At 43.1% G+C, this 16956-nt stretch overlaps 1 protein-coding gene across 1 annotated transcript in view; it reads right to left on the bottom strand.

Moving 5' to 3' along the window:
* Positions 1–12: 12 nt before the first annotated feature.
* The window catches only part of LOC105830924 (toll-like receptor 3), a 221735-nt gene continuing 204791 nt past the window's right edge, over positions 13–16956 (bottom strand). The window contains exon 5 of the mRNA XM_012670649.2: positions 13–1705. Coding sequence (XP_012526103.2) covers positions 32–1705 — 1674 coding nt within the window. The 3' untranslated portion in view covers positions 13–31. The remainder of the gene's footprint in view (positions 1706–16956) is intronic.

The following is a 16956-nucleotide window of genomic DNA, read 5'->3' as shown; positions in this document are numbered from 1 at the left end:
CGGTCCCGGGGCTCGCTGCCCGAAGTTCTAGCTACAGTTCCGTCACCGGTATCGGTTTGATACCGGCCGCTATCTGTGCGTGCTGCTGCTGTTGCTGTTGTTGCTGCTGCAGCTGCTGTAAATGATGATGATGATGGTGCGTGGGCACCGATTGGGACTGTGGTGTCTGATGATGATGATGATGGTGATGAGGAGCGTGCGCCGAGCGGACGATATATTCGTCATCGGAAAAAGTCTTTTGGTATTCATGCTCCTTTCGCGATATCGCGCGGTTTTTCCACTTGTAGTCCTTGAGCGCATCCCGCACGCGTCGACGACATCGGTAGTAAAGGAGCAATGCAAGGCCAGTGAAGAGGGCTAATCCGGCGGCGCACACCGTCGCCAATAAAGCCTGCTTGCGCGGATCCGAGAAGGCACAGCCCAGTTCGTCGGCAGTCATGCCTTTGATGGGCTTGCTCTTGGACTCGGGCGGCTCGGCGCATATCACTGGGCTCGAGTTCCTCGGGACAAGTATCTCAGCCAGCCAGAGCTGACTGCAGTCACACACTAGAGGGTTCTCGCTGAGATCCAATCGGCGCAGTTCGTTCCAGGCAACCAACGACTCTGAGAACGTAGTGAAGGCATTGTCGCGTAGCATCAGATGTCTCAAATTCGGCAAACCAGCCAGGGAACCGTCCTCCATAGTGGCTAGCCGCTTGTTACTATTCAACACAAGAGTCTCCAGGTTGCCGTTGTCTGAGAAGGCTCCTTTCTCCACGGTGGTAAGCAACTTGGCACCGGATACGTCGAGCTTCTTTAACGTCAACAGACCTTGGAAGGCTCCCGATCGCAAGATCGTGAAGAAGTTTTGGCCCAAGGTAAGCTCCTCTAGGCGCGGCAACACCGCTAACTGTTTCGTCGGCACTTCGCGCAGCTTATTAGAGCCTAGTTTTAGAGTGCGAAGGGCGTTTAGGCCGCGAAACGCTCCGTCGCTGATGTTGTCCAGTCCAGCGCCCATAATGTCCAATACTGCCAGTTGCTCAAGACCGTTGAACGCATCGTCCGGTAACGAGGAAAAGGCGTTCCAGCCAATGTGAAGCTCGGCGAGGGCGTTTAACGGCGCCAAGGCTGGTGATGGAATGACTCGCAATTGGTTGTCGTCGAGATAGAGCACTCGGAGGGTGCCTAATTTCTGAAACGCGCCTGGCTCCACCTTCGATATGCGATTCTGGCCCAGATCAAGCTCCTCAAGTTTTGACAGGGAAGCGAACAGGCCGCTTTTCAGCGTCTCCAGGTAGTTGTCCCGCAGATTCAATACCGTAAGGGATTTGAGGCCCTGGAACGTCTTCTCGGTCAGCGCCGAGATCTTGTTGTGCTTTAGATGGAGCTCCACAAGGTGTCGTTGAGCATCGAAACTGCCGTTGGGTATGGTGAACAGGTGGTTGCTAGAGAGATCGACGTTCTTCAGGTCACCGTAAAACTGGAAGGCGGCTGCATCCACGATCTTGATGCGATTCTCCTTCAACACTATTCGCTGAATGCTGGGATTTAGCGCAATAGGTATTACATCCAGATTGGCGCCCACGCAGGAGACCACCAGGGTATCATCGTCGCAGGTACAGCCGTTTGGGCAAAAAGTCCGTGCCTCGGCCGTACCGAGGGTGAAAAGGCCGACCAGGACGAGCAAATGGAGGACACCGATGACGGTGAAGCTGCATCGCGACGTCTGCAAATAATAAACAGAAAACTTTGATTAATGATGATAAATCATCTTATTAAAGCGATACATAAATATCACGACACACACACACGCATAATACAAATTCTTGTTCCAGAAATAATTTTCGAAAAACAAAGTTCGCGAATCGAGTCTTGACTTATTCGAATTTCGTCCACTCAAAAATCAGCGTTGGAAAGGGCAGTGGACAACTCTCCGAGTCTACATCTACCGTAGAACACTGTCGACGGTCGCCTCGGGGAATCGATACCGTCTGGTGCACACCGCACCCAATTTATGCCGGTTTTACGACAAGAGCGTTGAATTATTTTCCGCGGAACTCACCGCGCGCCGTGGCCGACGAGCGGCAACGCGCTCGTTCATTCTCCCTCCTGCTCTCTCTCCTCGTAACGCTCGTAACGTGAGGGTGAAGTTATTTCCGTTTTCGTTGGCCGCGATCGCGCACGTAGGTGCGAAATTAAGCCTGCCTCGCGCAGCTGAAACGCCCGACCGGCTAAATTATATCCGGAAATACGAGCGCCCGCGGCTGTTCCACGGATAATAAGCTCCCGGGGCATAAAAACTTCTATTCGAGATGGAAACGCCCGAGCACGCCGTCGTCCGGACGAGTCCGAGCACGCCGTGGCCCAAAGTACGCCGTAAAACCTAAACGGGATGGCTGATCCCCGAAACGGGGGAAGATGCCCGGCGTCGTTTCGGGAAAAGAGAGAGAGAGAGGTTTCGGTTCTCTTCCCCGATAGATTGGTGGAAAAATTCGATATCGACCCCGGACGGTTTTGATATAGGCACTATGTCAATCGGGCGAAGTCACATGTTCCGGATTTTGCGAATCGTCCCCGGTGATGCCTTCCTTTCCCTCTTCGCCAAGATGTTCCATTTGTAACCGGCAATCGATGCTACCGTAGTGTTGTTAAACACGTTTTTTACGCGCTCCACGTAGTAAGTTTCAATCGCCGCGTGCGGAACAAAGCGAATTTTTTATCGGATCGAGCAGGTTCGATCAAGATTGCCGGTGATCTGATGGATCGCGTTCGGCTTCGTTTATCTGGAGATTCATCGTTCATGCACAATCACGAGGGGAAGGGGGTAGGGGAGGAAACGCGATCCATCGGATTGATAAGAGTATTTTTCTTGCGATAACAATCCGGGTCAACAGAAGTCTAAAAATCCAGCGAAATCGATCGCTTGGCGTGACAGTCGCACGAAAATGCCAGGAATATTAACGGCGTTTCAGGAAGAAAAAAAAGAGCTCGCGTGATTTACGCGTACGGAGGGATTTATTTCGAAAACTCGCCTCACCTCGTCGAACCGGTGTCGCGCTGATGCACTCCGTATGCTCGCATTAAGCCACGTATACAGTGTTGCGAAATCACCGATTCGTGTGTCAACATGACAGATGCCGTAAACTAAATCTAAGAAATATATTTATCTATCTTTCCAGATAATTTTCGCGCAATGTAAACGAAGGAAGTTTTAAGAGGGAGGGAAAATATTTTTCGGCAAACGCTCCCGCGTGCGCCCATCTTTCAGATACTCCTTCTCGAGTAGAGCAGAAATTTGCGAGACTTTAATTGGCGAAGTGCTCAACGTCAAAGACTAAATGTAAACGAATGCAGCCAGGTATCTGCTCTCGGACAGCCCGGAACGAATCTAGAGCGCGTGCAAGTCTCTGTCCATCCCCTTTCGCGTACCCCGTATATAACGCGCGACTTTACATACGTTTCAGCGCGGACTGCTAATCCGCGCGACGAAATACGCGCAGGGAAAACGTGGCCGCCGTATCACTGCCGCGCGTGTCGGTGCGCGTATTAAAGCTAAAAACGGTCGCGTCATTAGGAACGGATTATGTGATCCCCGCGAATGCGAAACTTCCTCGTGTCCTCCACGCGCGCCTGACCCCGTTACTCATTTCTCATTTCAGCCGTATTACGCAGCATTACGAGATCCAACCGTTATTAATGAGTTTTAGGCCACAAAAAATGGACTTTTCATCTTCCTCCCCCCCCCTCTCCCTCTTACCTCGCATTCGTCGTTTGTCTTCTTTATTGTGTTAATATTGTCAATGATTTTATTGGAAAGAACCCAATACTGTTGTTATTTCAGGGTAATTCCAAACTGGAATTACCGATCTATCACTTTTATTAGAAGCTTATTACTTGTAAGATTTATTATGTGCAGAAACTTGCGAGTCTTTAAGTATCTTTAAAAGAAAAATGTCTTTTATCTTCTAGATTGCGCCTTTTATCTTCTAGGTTGAAAGTGCCAACTTTTATAGTTTTTATAATTATAATAGAGGATACTTGAAATCTACATTTCGTCTCTTATTATCATTTTCAGCTAAATTTTATATAATGTATTGCCGTACATCCATATTTCTGTCTGCGCCAAAGGACTCTCCACAGAACACCATAAATTTATGTCTAGTTTTACCCCACTCACTCTATATTTCGCTACCTACACATTCATTATTTTTTGTTCAATTTAGTTCAGTTAGCCCTTAAATTGCTATAAATTATCGTCTCTAGTAACTAATTATTTTTTATTTGCATCTTCCTTCTTAAATTTCATTCAATTATTACTACGATTTTAGTTGATCGAAATAATACACACAGTGGGAAAGACAAACATTTATGACAAACATATGTTGCGTATCCTAAATACTCCATTAAAATTTTTATGTTAATTTAACAAGTATTATAGTGAATACGGTAGAAAGTATAAATATTATGTAAAAATTAATAGAAAACATGTAATGCTTTACATAATTTGGAAACAGATAGTGGAAATATATTTCTTCAATAAAATTAACTATAAAATTATAATATGTAGACACGTATTTTACAATTTATGTTTCAAAACTACGTAATTTTTTTTTCATTTACCAATAAATTATGTTATTTTAATACTAAAAAAATGTTAAATATATCAATTTAAAAGAAAATATACAAATAATATAATCATATGTCAAATTAATATTTGGGTATGTTTGAAAAATTCAACACACACACAAACTTTAATAAAAATTTAATATACTAAATACAGGATGTTTCCTACGTAAAGTTCGTGTACATGTAAAGTTATTTATCTACACTTTCTCATCTCCTCTTAAACTTTCATTTATTTCTATCTCGCCTCGTCCCTCTGAAACTCTCAACAAACTTATCGACGAAGTAACGCTATCGACGCGTATATAGAATCGCGCGAACCGATGCGTTTAGAGACCATCCGCGCGTCGATCCCTATATTATTTATGCAGCTCGGCGAGGCCGCCGCTGGCAGCTGGAGAACGACGCGAGCCATCGGCGTGTACGAGGCGCGAATTACGTATGCGACAACATGCGGTTGGAATCGGGACGCCGGTGTCCGATTCAGACGTCATCGTCTACTGCGGAGACAACTGGAGAAATTAATAGAGCAACGTGTAATAACCGTCGACGACGAATAATCATGCTGGTCGGCCTCGCGCGATTGCCGTCGCATATCCATATTTAAGCTAAAAAGTAGGCAGTTCGTCATTTCTCTGTCACAGTCGTATATCTTAATATTGTTAAAACATGCCTTTCAAATGTCGTACTTCATTACGAGCTACTTATTTGCCAAAGGACTCACGTTAAACATTAACGATCGCTCAGACTCAGGTGGTAGCTTTCCCTTCGGACTTTATATTTGCTAAATAAAAAAGTGACTTCAAAGCGAGGAGACGCGTCCTTAAAGTTTCTTTCCACATCCGAAAATATTCCGCTAAGAATCTTTTTTTAAGTCGAATTCCTCGGTACTTCTACTTTACATTTCATGAGTTAGGCATTTGAATTTCCACGGGAATTTCCTCCGTCCAATGGATTGAACAACTATATTCCGTAGTTAAGCATCTTATCCCATCTACATTTCTAAACACGAGGCGGGAATTCCGTAAAAGCTATCGTCGACGCCAAGGGGGTAACGAGGTATATATCGTTGTCGATAACGAGTTTAGCGGATCGCGCGACGCGGCGGATTCTCCCTCGCTACCGCCGAACAAAACGCTCGCGCGCTCCTCGAAAGAGATAAAATATGTTTTTTCCCCTCCTTCAGATTCCCAGGAATCTCGTGCCTGGCCGAAGAATTTTACTAAAGGTCGCCGGGATCATTCTTGCACCGCGTCACTCGCCGCTTTAATCAACGCGCCGCGCCGCGCAGAGGCACGAAGCGCACGCCGCAGCAGCACGCGCTTAAAAGCGCAGCTAATTATCGTAGCGTAATCATCTCGGTTCTGTGCGGCAAAACCATTAATTACCGCGCGTGCAAAACTACCCGAACTGCCCGATCGTTAACTAGCCGGTCCTTTTCCGATCCCAACCCGCCCTATTTATCGAAGAACCGAAATATTGCTCGGAGATTTTATTCGAGCATGCCATTTTCCGAAAAGCGAGATTTACATTTATTCGACCGCTTTATGTATGTACGTAACGCTCTCTCTCTCTCTCTCTCTCTCGCGCGCGCGCGCGCGCGCACCGGGCAGAGAGATTTACATTTATTTATACGAATGTTTACGGCGGCATTTCAACCTATTTTCCATCCCGCTCTCTGTCTCGCTATCTTTTTCTCCCTTTTTCTTTCTATTTTTTTTGTTTAGCTCGCGCTGTTCGCCACTGCAGAAACGCGAATTATACGGGCTCTCGAACGAAACACCTGATCGATATCGTCGCGTATCACGCGACAATTCTTTTTTCTATCACAGCGGAACGATGACTGCTGTCACATGAGTAAAATGCAGTCGCCAACACATTCATACGCGACGTGAAATTGTTTACTTCTTTTTTTTTCTTCCTCGAAGATACGTTCATCCGTGTCTTTTGAGCAGGAATATTCATTCGTTGCTTACGAGTTTATCCTCATCATTGTCGAAAATGTCACACCATGCGCAACATGCATCATGTTTGAAAATCGGCTTGTTATCGTTTTCCGTATTTCGACGCTTCGCTATTCTCATTCATTAGTCGTTGAAAAAGGAAAAGATAAAGAACACAGCGTATTCGTACGTTCTGTTAAACTGCCTTCTCGTTTTATTCGCGTATAAACTTATAAAATACAATGTAAACGTAAAATATTGATAAAATAGCGATAAAAATTACAACGTAATTTTGAGTCCCACGTATAGAGCATAAATTTATTTGCTATTTTCCGATCGTGCGGCTGTCGTGCCGATAGGACGTAAAATATGCGAATTGAATTGGAGCCGCTGGGTCGAAAAGGGTTAATCGTTCCCGGATAACCGGCGTGGGAGAATACGCCAGACATCTCGACTTATCGCTCGCACTAATCATAACGCGGTAGTCGCGAGCGGCAGGGAACGGAGGGCAGGGGGAGGAGGAGGGGGGAGAAGGAGTGAAACGAGATGGAATATAACGTCACGCCCAGCCCTCGTTTCAGGGTGAATACGTCGGGTTTAACTCGATGTAATTAGCGATTACAGATTACCCTTTCGTCCATTAGCATGGGCCGCGATATGCGCACGGCGAACTCGGCCGCTCTGTTCATGTAAATGCGTCGCATACATACAGATTAGGCGTTTCACCGGAAACCGGAGCTCGGCGTGCCGGACTAACCGTGTGTTGTGCTCACACCGGCCCGGTGTGCTCGAGCCTCCAATTTCCGAGGGCCACACTTTCGTGCACCGCTGCCGCTGGCCTTATTCGCTCCCGCGGTTTCGTTTCCTGCGATCGTTTCTTTTTCATTCAAGGCACACGGCCATGAATGGTCCACGAGTGGAACACACCGGTACCGATTTCGAAACACGCGATTTTATTTTGGAGTATAATTAATTTAATCAAGTGAAGTTTATCCGAACTCGGAATATTTGCCATTTGTGCAGCGGTGCACTCTTTGTGATTATTATAAACGGAATTTATATACAAGGACTAATGACTGGGAGTTTATATTACGTTTTATATGTTTATGCATGCCGCTGATTAAATAACAACATGTAAAGCCATAATAACATTTACCGGTAATCCTTTTGTATTAGCGTTCGATGAATAAGTAAGAGAAATACAGCCAGTTATTTAATACATCGATTTCGGTAACATTTTCAGCTGTAATCACTACGAAAATGAGTGGCTCATGTAAATCGAGTGAGTTGCAGGGATTTACGCTCGGTTGCAAGAATTAAATAAATCCTAATCTTATTAGGTGAAAAGCAGTTAATTTTCTTGTGCCATTAAATTGATGTCGCCAGCTGCGAATTTAACGAGCGTACGTTACTAACCGCTTTGCGGCCAAACCCTTTTAATCACACGTGCGTCCGAAATGCATTCGATGGGCGACCATTAAATGGACGACTTTCATATCTCACAATTACTCTGTAAACGAACTTTTCGTATGAAAAATATATTTGATTTTTCACCACGACCGTCGATGAAATCAATCCGGCGTATAACGCTAATTGCATATCCACACGTAAAACGAGATATTTTCGTTTAATGCGTGTCATATAAAAATCCTGTCATCTTTAGCGAAATGAAGCCAGCTACACACGCGACGGAATACGATTCGAAATGTTTTCAACAGCACTATTTCAGCGTTTCAAGTAATATTCGGTAGTGGGAAAGAGAGTTATCTGCCTCCGACAACCGCGTATCTTCAATTAATCTCCAAAATCCATCACTGCTAGATCCACGTCGTACTTGAACTCGCTATTGTCAAGAAAAATACGTCCTCATTTTTTCCGTGGTTTTTATTATTTTTCGTACGACATGTGTCAAGCAGGTTATCATTTCACGATTTAATCATTACGGAAACCTGCGTACGATGTACGGTTTGACGGAATCCGCATGTTAGTGGGGAAAAAAAAAAAAGCGACATCCTTTTTCATTTCGTTAACGTATCAGTTATTTGACCTGTATTGTCATTTTACGTCGCACATGCAGGCGCACATGCGCGATTTTTTTCCCCCTCAACCCGGGCCCGTTAAGGGTTAATAATTTCGCTTTACCCTCTCGACGCTCGACGTCGGTCGCCCCGGGGCGACGACGACGCTCGTCCGACGCTCGGACGCGCGTGGTATTTGCAGCGCGTGGATTTCGCGTTTACAAACGGGCCAGGCGTGCAAAACGCGCGGGTGTACGCGGAAATGGAATTCGCTTTTTGCGCGCGGCGCCAAGAACACGGGAAAGCTTGGCCTGGCCGGTGGTGTAACTGGGTGAACGTGCACCCAGAGGCAAGTTTGGAGTTTAAGTGCGCATCCCCATCTCTCCCTTCTGCGTGCACGTACTTTTTTGCCACGCAAAGCTTTTTCTTGCGGCAGCCGTTTATTTGCAATTTATTTCCGCTACATGCATGGCAGGGAAATGTTTTGACAATGCGTTAAATAATGTTGCGGGTAAAAGAAACGGAACTCGACGATGTGATACTTCTTGAATTTTAATCTACTATATTTTAAATCTTAGACTTAAATCAGACTAATTTCTTTTCTCAAGAATTTATGACGTGTACCATGCATTACTTACTGCAACTCGTAGAAAGATTGGAATATTTCTAAAACATCTAATTTGAGATTGTTTGCTTCGCGGCGTTTAATTTTGTATGCTCTTTACTAAATTTTATAATATTATTCTGCAATAATTTAAAGAAAGAGCTAAATTTCCGTACAGAGTTTTCTATATTTAAAATTAAATTTACTTTTTTTATATAAGCTTGTAAAAGACTACGATATGCGATATTAAAGTTACGTTTGAGAATTTGCTTGGCGTTCATCCGAGCTACGCCACTGGACCTGACCTCTCTTAAGTTTTTGATGTGATTGGGAGGGTGGCGGGCGCTTTTCCATTCTTTACCCGCGATTTACGTGGTCCAGTCGGCCCGAAGGCGAAGTTCTCACCGTGCAAAATTTCGTCCGTGACTCGCCAGAATTTATCGAGTAGAATAGAATAACAATTTATGATACCCGAACAGCTAACGGTCCTTCGAGAGTTTTAGTGAAATTTTACGTAACATTTTGCGTAACAGTTTTGGCATTACCGAGCACGGGGATATCCAAGGGAATAGAAGATATTTTATCCGTGAACACGTCGGCGGATATCCCTCCCCGGAGTTAAAGCTGCTGCTAATTAGAAGCAGATTAAACCGTTGGTGCCGCAATGTATAATTTACATTTCATCTTATTAATTTACACGCAAACGGTTAAGAAATATTTTATGTGAAGATTTAAATCTTGAGAGACTGTAATAATAAATTCTATCCTTCCGCGATATATTTTACTATTTTATTATTATTATCATTATATATTTCTTTATACTTTCCCGGTGAGATGATGTTGAAGCTCCCGGGGATATAATAAACGTCTTATTTCGTCCTAAAATTCGCCGTGGAAAAGGACGATGATATTGCGGAAGAAAGCGCGCGGCTCCAATTGTGCCGGGATGCTACCGCGGCGACGCGAACTCGTCGCTGTCGTCGTCGCCGTCGTCATCTCGAGTCTCGAGTGCGCGGCGCATTTGCATTTCTATCTTTTTCCACGAGCAGGTCTCCATTTTCTGCGCCAGCTAAATTCAAAGAGCCATTACTTTCGTCGCGCGAGCGACGGAAAGAGCGCGTTCGACCGTACGTCGGAACTCCCGTCTTTCAGACGAGCGATCCGCGACCACGGATATCGATCCGATCGACAGGATCCTGGGCACCCGGGGACGCGGAAGTCGATCGAGACTTCTAAAGAGTTCGCTGACACCTTTTTCGCCTCAGCTAATCGCGGCTATTCGTCAGGAATCAGCGAGAGAGAGAGAGAGAGAGAGAGAGAAAGAGAGAGAGAGAGGGGAGACGGTCTGAATAATCATTAGAATAACTACTTTTAATGTAGCGATTCTTAATTTTACAGATTTTATATACTTCTTCGTTTTTCTTTCATAATGTTGCATTCATTTTATTTAAATTGCGATAAATTGTGTGCACGTTTCACAAGTATGCGATTTGATTATATATCAAACTATATGAATCAAATATATACTTAATTTATCGCTCATTCCTTCTCTTTCAATTAGAAAAGGGAAATTTACTTTTTCGCTATTTTTTGTTACATTTAACTTCGCAGGCGAAATTTAACGATATTGCGAGTGCCGCTTGCTTATGCGAAACACGGAATGTGCTCGATCGGCCTTAGACATCCCTATCGACTTCGCCACGTTTCTCTAACGAGCGGACGATGGATGCGCGGGAAACTTCGCGTGTTTCTTTCTCGAGTTTTTTTTGTAATTAAATCTCAGAACAAGCTGAAAGCAAAGCACTTCGAATGGGAATTCTACGCGCGAAACGAGTTCGCGCGGCCGTTTTTCGCTACGAAATGGCCGAGCGTAAACGAATAAAAGACTCGCGCGGTGATCTTTACTCACGCGCCTCCACCTTTTTGTTTGTTTCTTCTTTCCGCTCTATCCCTATCTCTCTCTCCCTCTTTTTTTTTTTTATTTAATCCTGGGGAGCAATCCGCCGCCGAGGCTAAAGCCGCTGAACTTTCGAGTACTTTGATACGCAACCGGAGTGCGCTGACCGCGTTAACGACGCCCTTTGACCCTTCGAGCCACCCCAGTCGCGCGTTGGACCGCGATGAATACTACCCCTCGGGGCATCTCTGCGGCGTTTATGCCAAAAATTCTAGCGGAGAATATTACACTGCGTATTATCCCGTCGCGCCAGCGGTGAGCTATTGTAACTTTTGATATAGATGCAGGCCGCTCGGTTTTTTGTCAGAGGACACAAACGACTTTTGATACATAGATGTCGGTCACACCAAATCGTCAATCGAACTCGGTTATACTAAATATAATCATTTTGAATCTACATACTCGTAAAAAAGTAGCGATTTTTTTTAGTTTAAAAAAAAAAAAGATAGGATGTCTGAACTCGAGTGGTTTGTATTAAGCACCGGAGATATTATTTTTCCATTTCCCGCACATACACACGCAACGTTTATAATTCTTCTTATTACCTCTAATCTTAATTTTACTCAGTGCTGTAATACTTTTACGTAAAACGTCTCGCGGGGGCTTAGAAGACGCGTAACGCGAAAAATAACAGTTCCGTCCACGCTCGTCGGATCCGCTCGGCGATTTTAATTCGCGCGTAAATATGCATATACTCCGCGGGTAGCTCTAAATGGCCCGCGCGCATCTACGGGTCGTCTAAAAAATTACCGTCCTCTGTAAATTTAATTAAATCGCGTACATGTCCGAAAGGCGACACTTAATTGAAGCCTGCGCACCTGCGCGCGTCTCAATTAAGTCTCGCAATTACGCTACCGTATTTTTTTCGGCTTGTCTCGTAACTCGCCGGTCGATACCGAGAGCAGTGGTCCCTCGTCGAAAAATTTCACGTTACGGCGACTATTGTTTGATTGTCGAAATATTTGGTATCTATTTCAAAATTATAATGTCGCGAACATGCTCATTTCAACAGTAGATGTCAAAAACAAATTTTAGAAAAAAAAAACACGTTCTTTTTATGCATAAATAATAAATCAATCTCTAGAATAAAATAATCTGTTTTGTTTTGTTTCATATAATTTTTCTTTTCTATACAATAAGCATCGAAGGAAAAATGAACGAGAGCGCCTTACAGTCGAGATTTCAACCTACAATCGAAATCACGTGTAATGCTCTAAGCTGCAAATCACGCACAAATGTCGCCAATATTCCGCAGAATTATCGATCGTCATAGTTCTCTCGCGTTTTCGCGACAATGTCCTCGCTTGGACGGCTTTTACCGATCCTGCCGACTCCACATTCTCCGGTCCAGCCGGCAATCGTCGCGCTCAATCATCTGTCAGCGATGCATATATATGTCAGCCGCGTGCACTGAGCGTTACTCACTGTACAATGATACAGTCGTACTGTGCCGACAGGCTGGAGCTCCGCCTGCCAGTCGATTGGATAATGATATCCTTGTCCCTGATTCGGGACTCAGTCCCGTTCTGCTCGAATTTCGATCGCGCGAAAATGGCTAATTTTTCGCGCCGTCTGATTCACTCTCCCTCGATCACTCGAATTAATTCCCCGTGTGTTTCGGACACATCCGTCGTCACGAATTACGCTTATCAGCTCGCAGATGAGCATCGAAACGTATACGTGACATTAGCACGTCTGATTAACTCCTGTAATCCTATGTTTTCTGGTAACGTGATCCCTTGTTGACTGCATTGACAAAGCGTTACGAGAACACCCTTTTTTTTTAGTTTTATTTCCTTTTTCAAGTGAAGAGTTTTCCTGTCAACACACACTCTGGAAAAAAACTTTTTAAATAGTTTCTATCGAAATTTCATCGACACAGTTTTGATTTCTAATTTATTTTTTCCTAATAATATAACAAAATATTATAGAAAATATAGTTTCATAGTTTCCGGCTCAGCGATGTACGAAACTACAGAAAAAAAATACTAAGATAATATTCTGACAACACAATGTCCATTGACAAGGCTGTGACTTTTGTCAAACCGATATCGTTATTCCATAAAAAGAGAGAGAGAGAGAGAGAGAGAGAGAGAGAAGGTATCGTTCTCGTTATTCGCTACACCCACGAATTTTTCCACGGTCGACGACGTTGCGGCATGTCAAATTTTTTTTCCCATTGAACACAGCTCTTCTCCGTCTATAGAGAATCCCCCTTCGCCGTCAAATCCATCAGATACTCTTTCGGTGAAATCGACCGCAAATTCGTCAAAGGATATTCGCATTAAAATTTCGCTCGGCAGTAATGGAGCGGCCCTGTGTATTCGTTTCCCATTTTCCTCCTCCGGTGGAGTATTAATCGTCCCCGACGGCAATAATAGGCCGAAAAGGTCAGCGGCGGCGCCCAAATCCATTCGTTTCACTACTGTTCGTAATTTCAATTGGACTAACGGTCACGACGGCGAACAAACCCCGTTCGATTGCTTTCGAAAATTCCGACCGATCGGCTCGCCGCATCGGCTTTACCTCTCGATACGCGTGCACGCCGAATTGTCGTCGATTCCGCCGGTATATGTCGATGATCATCGATTCTAACGACACGTCGATTCGAACTTTTCAGGCCCATTTTCGGATGCGCGACGCGGAAATAAGCCTCACTGTCGAACGACTTTTGTTCGATTTTCACATTTCGCCGTGCCGAAACCGCGTGCATGGAACGACCCGTCCCACCGTCGACGCAATTTTGCGACGTTTTTCGCGCGTTACACGTCCTCTCACATTTCTCGCGACGCGAATAGTTCCGTTTCGTTCGTTCGCTCGCTCGCTCGCGCGCATGTTAATGCGAGCGCTAATTGGAACGCAGAGGGGGAAAAAAAAAGAATGCAGAGGAACGCGGACGGTGAAAATTCGAAATTACCGAAATCACCGAGGATCAATAATCGCTTCGCGCGCATTCGTTATTTAACGTGTATCGTTCATTTCGAGAAATTGCCAGGAAACGGTTAGAAAAGAAAATTCAATTATTCCGGTCAGGAGTAATAATCGCAAAAATATAAGCCGTTTCAACGGAAGAGACGCTTGTAAGTTTCCAAAACTGTGTCACAGAGAAATAACAGTCCTAACGAGAATAACGAATAAGCAAGACTATTGATATTCAATAACTGTGTTTCCGCCCTTCGCCTCGACGGAAATAATAGTACATTTATTTTCTCATTTGACGTAATAACAATTTTGACATAATAACAGTAAATAGAAATTTCGACAAAGTGCTTTCGAACACAATTTCCGATTGATAAAAGAATAGAAGAAGATCGCCAATAACAATATACCATTTTGTGTTTTTGGATTTCTTAAGCAAAAATTAAGAATAAAATTTTAGAAACATAAGTACAAACTAAAAAGTGCCTTCTATCCAATAATTTTTGTAAGATAAATAAAGACAAGTATCTGACATAATGATAATTTAATATTATCAATAATACATTCTCTTTAAGTTGCAATCAGTGTATTATCACTGTAATGTATTTTGCAGTGATATAGCTGTGAGTATTTACTGTCTTAGTGATTTTTTTCACTTTAGAATTAGTGTATAATCGCTAAAAAATCAGTATATTTATCTTACTGATTGATACGTTATAAGTATATCATAGAAAATCAGTGTACTCTCACTGATTGTTATTCAGAGTTTGTCTTAAAAGTTGTTTGTCTTAAAATTCTGCACAAAAAAAGTCGTGTCGCCTATTATTACTCCACTACCACTCGTTGTGCTTTTTGTTTGTGTATACAATGCTTGGACAATATTGAGAACAATGAGAATTTAATCACTTTCACCTCTCGTATCTCCAAAACTACTCCTATGCTTAACTTAAATTTTTTCTGATATTAATGTCTCATCATATAGAATTGATTGGTACATAGTTCGATTTGAAATTCGAGTGAGAAAAAATGGGCGAAATTTGAGGTGACTCTTTGCAAAGTAAAATCAATAAATTTTAGTTTTTCTTCTAAAAAATTTATTCCTAACAGATTTTACATAAAAAAAAGTCATGAATTTATAAAATATAGGTTTTTATACTTTCAATTATTTAAGCGGACAATATTTTTATCAATATTAATAAATTACAATGTTAAATTTCCGGTTAAAAAGAGATGTCCCTTTAAGTGATCTATGTCGGTATTAACGACTTTCCTCTAATCTCTAATATATTCAAAAAGAAGTGATACATTCTTTCGTATACGCAAAGAGGCGATAACGCGCTTAATAACGCAAGTTCGAAATATCACCGAAAATATCCCGAAAATATCGCGTGCGCGCGATACTATAAGAAAAACGAAAAACGCGAAGCGGCGCAAACGAAGGTAATTGAAAAAAATAACAAACAGCGTCGTTGCGGACGCGTGGCGGAAGACTGGACCGGGTTTCGCTATTTTTCCGGGCGGCGGCGATAGAGATGGATTTTTTCACAGCCCGATACCCCGTGTTTCACGCTGGGCGCCGCGGCAATATAGGTCTCGTCGCACGTGATTCCTAGTTCGATTTACGCCTTTTATACAAACTTAAATCGCAAGTTACGGGTACGCACGTCTTTCGTGCGCGCGCGTATACGCGCGGTGTATATTGTGTGCACGCGGCATCCGCTTATGTACGTGGAAACCACGTTCGTGGATATATACACATGCAGCGCTCTCTGACAACCTTTTTCCCCGGCCTTTTACTGGTCGGCCTGCGCACACCCGCGCGAAACATTTATGTGCGTGTTAATTGAACTCCCGGTATCGATGTTATGCGACGAAAAATAAAAATCGGAAAGACGAGTACGCGAACCTCGGGTGTGCTTCATGGTCGGAACGTGACGCGGGTGGCATGCGGATATGGTCATAGCCAAAGGGAGAGGGAGAGATGCATTAAATGCATTCGCATCCCCACATCTCTTTAGAGTTTATTTTCTTAATGTAAATAACGAAACAGATATTGTATTTTGTGCTAATATTTAATAAATAATAAAACGTAATTTTATCGACTGTATTAGCAAAATAAGGTCTTCCTGATTCAAGATCCATTTCTGGTTACGCTTCTGACAGGCAATACTTCTCTGTGTGTGTGTTTTGTGTATATGAACGCTAATTAAACTTCGAGGATCGAGAACGAGGAAAAATAAAACTCGAAAAAACGCACGACCGCACAATTTTAAAGGAGAAGCAGCGTATTTTTAAAACTTCATTCCCCAGATTCAAGCGTTATTTTAATATCAATAGTGATATCATGGACAGATAATCATTCTGAATTTATTCGTATTATTATAAAAGCAAAAATATAAATTCAATGCATTTTTTGATTTTTGAGTTAAAAATGACCTGATTTCCCGACGTAGAAATAGATATGCAATATTTTCAAAGCTCGAAATTTTCCACTTCGCAAAGCTTGGCGTAATGTTTAACTAGATGCTTTAACAAGAGAATTTTATTATCGAGAGCAATTCTCGCAGCTGAAATTTTCAAATGCGCACTCGTTCAGAATTTCTCCAAATTCTAAGCGCGATGGTAAATTTTTTCCAATAATAAAGCATTAAAAAAAAAATTCAGATAATATATTTTGAAATATTAATCATGCACAAAGCTGCGAAAGAATGACATTAAAGTGGTTATCAGTTAGAAGTACAAGTGAAATGGAAACATTATAATCAATACATACAATTATATTTTTCATACGCCATTTTTTGTTTTTAATAGAAACTCCTGCAATTCTCCAGAGTGACTGATTGTCCATTTGCGAGATTTAATATCGAGAATCGCTCTGAGAGAATGCAATCTCGATTCCGCGCCCAACGCGAA

The sequence above is a fragment of the Monomorium pharaonis genome, chromosome 4 (assembly GCF_013373865.1).
Source record: "Monomorium pharaonis isolate MP-MQ-018 chromosome 4, ASM1337386v2, whole genome shotgun sequence".
Taxonomy (NCBI): Eukaryota; Metazoa; Arthropoda; class Insecta; order Hymenoptera; family Formicidae; genus Monomorium; species Monomorium pharaonis.
The sequence above is the reverse complement of the archived record's forward strand: the minus strand, read 5'-3'. Positions and strand labels throughout refer to the sequence as shown.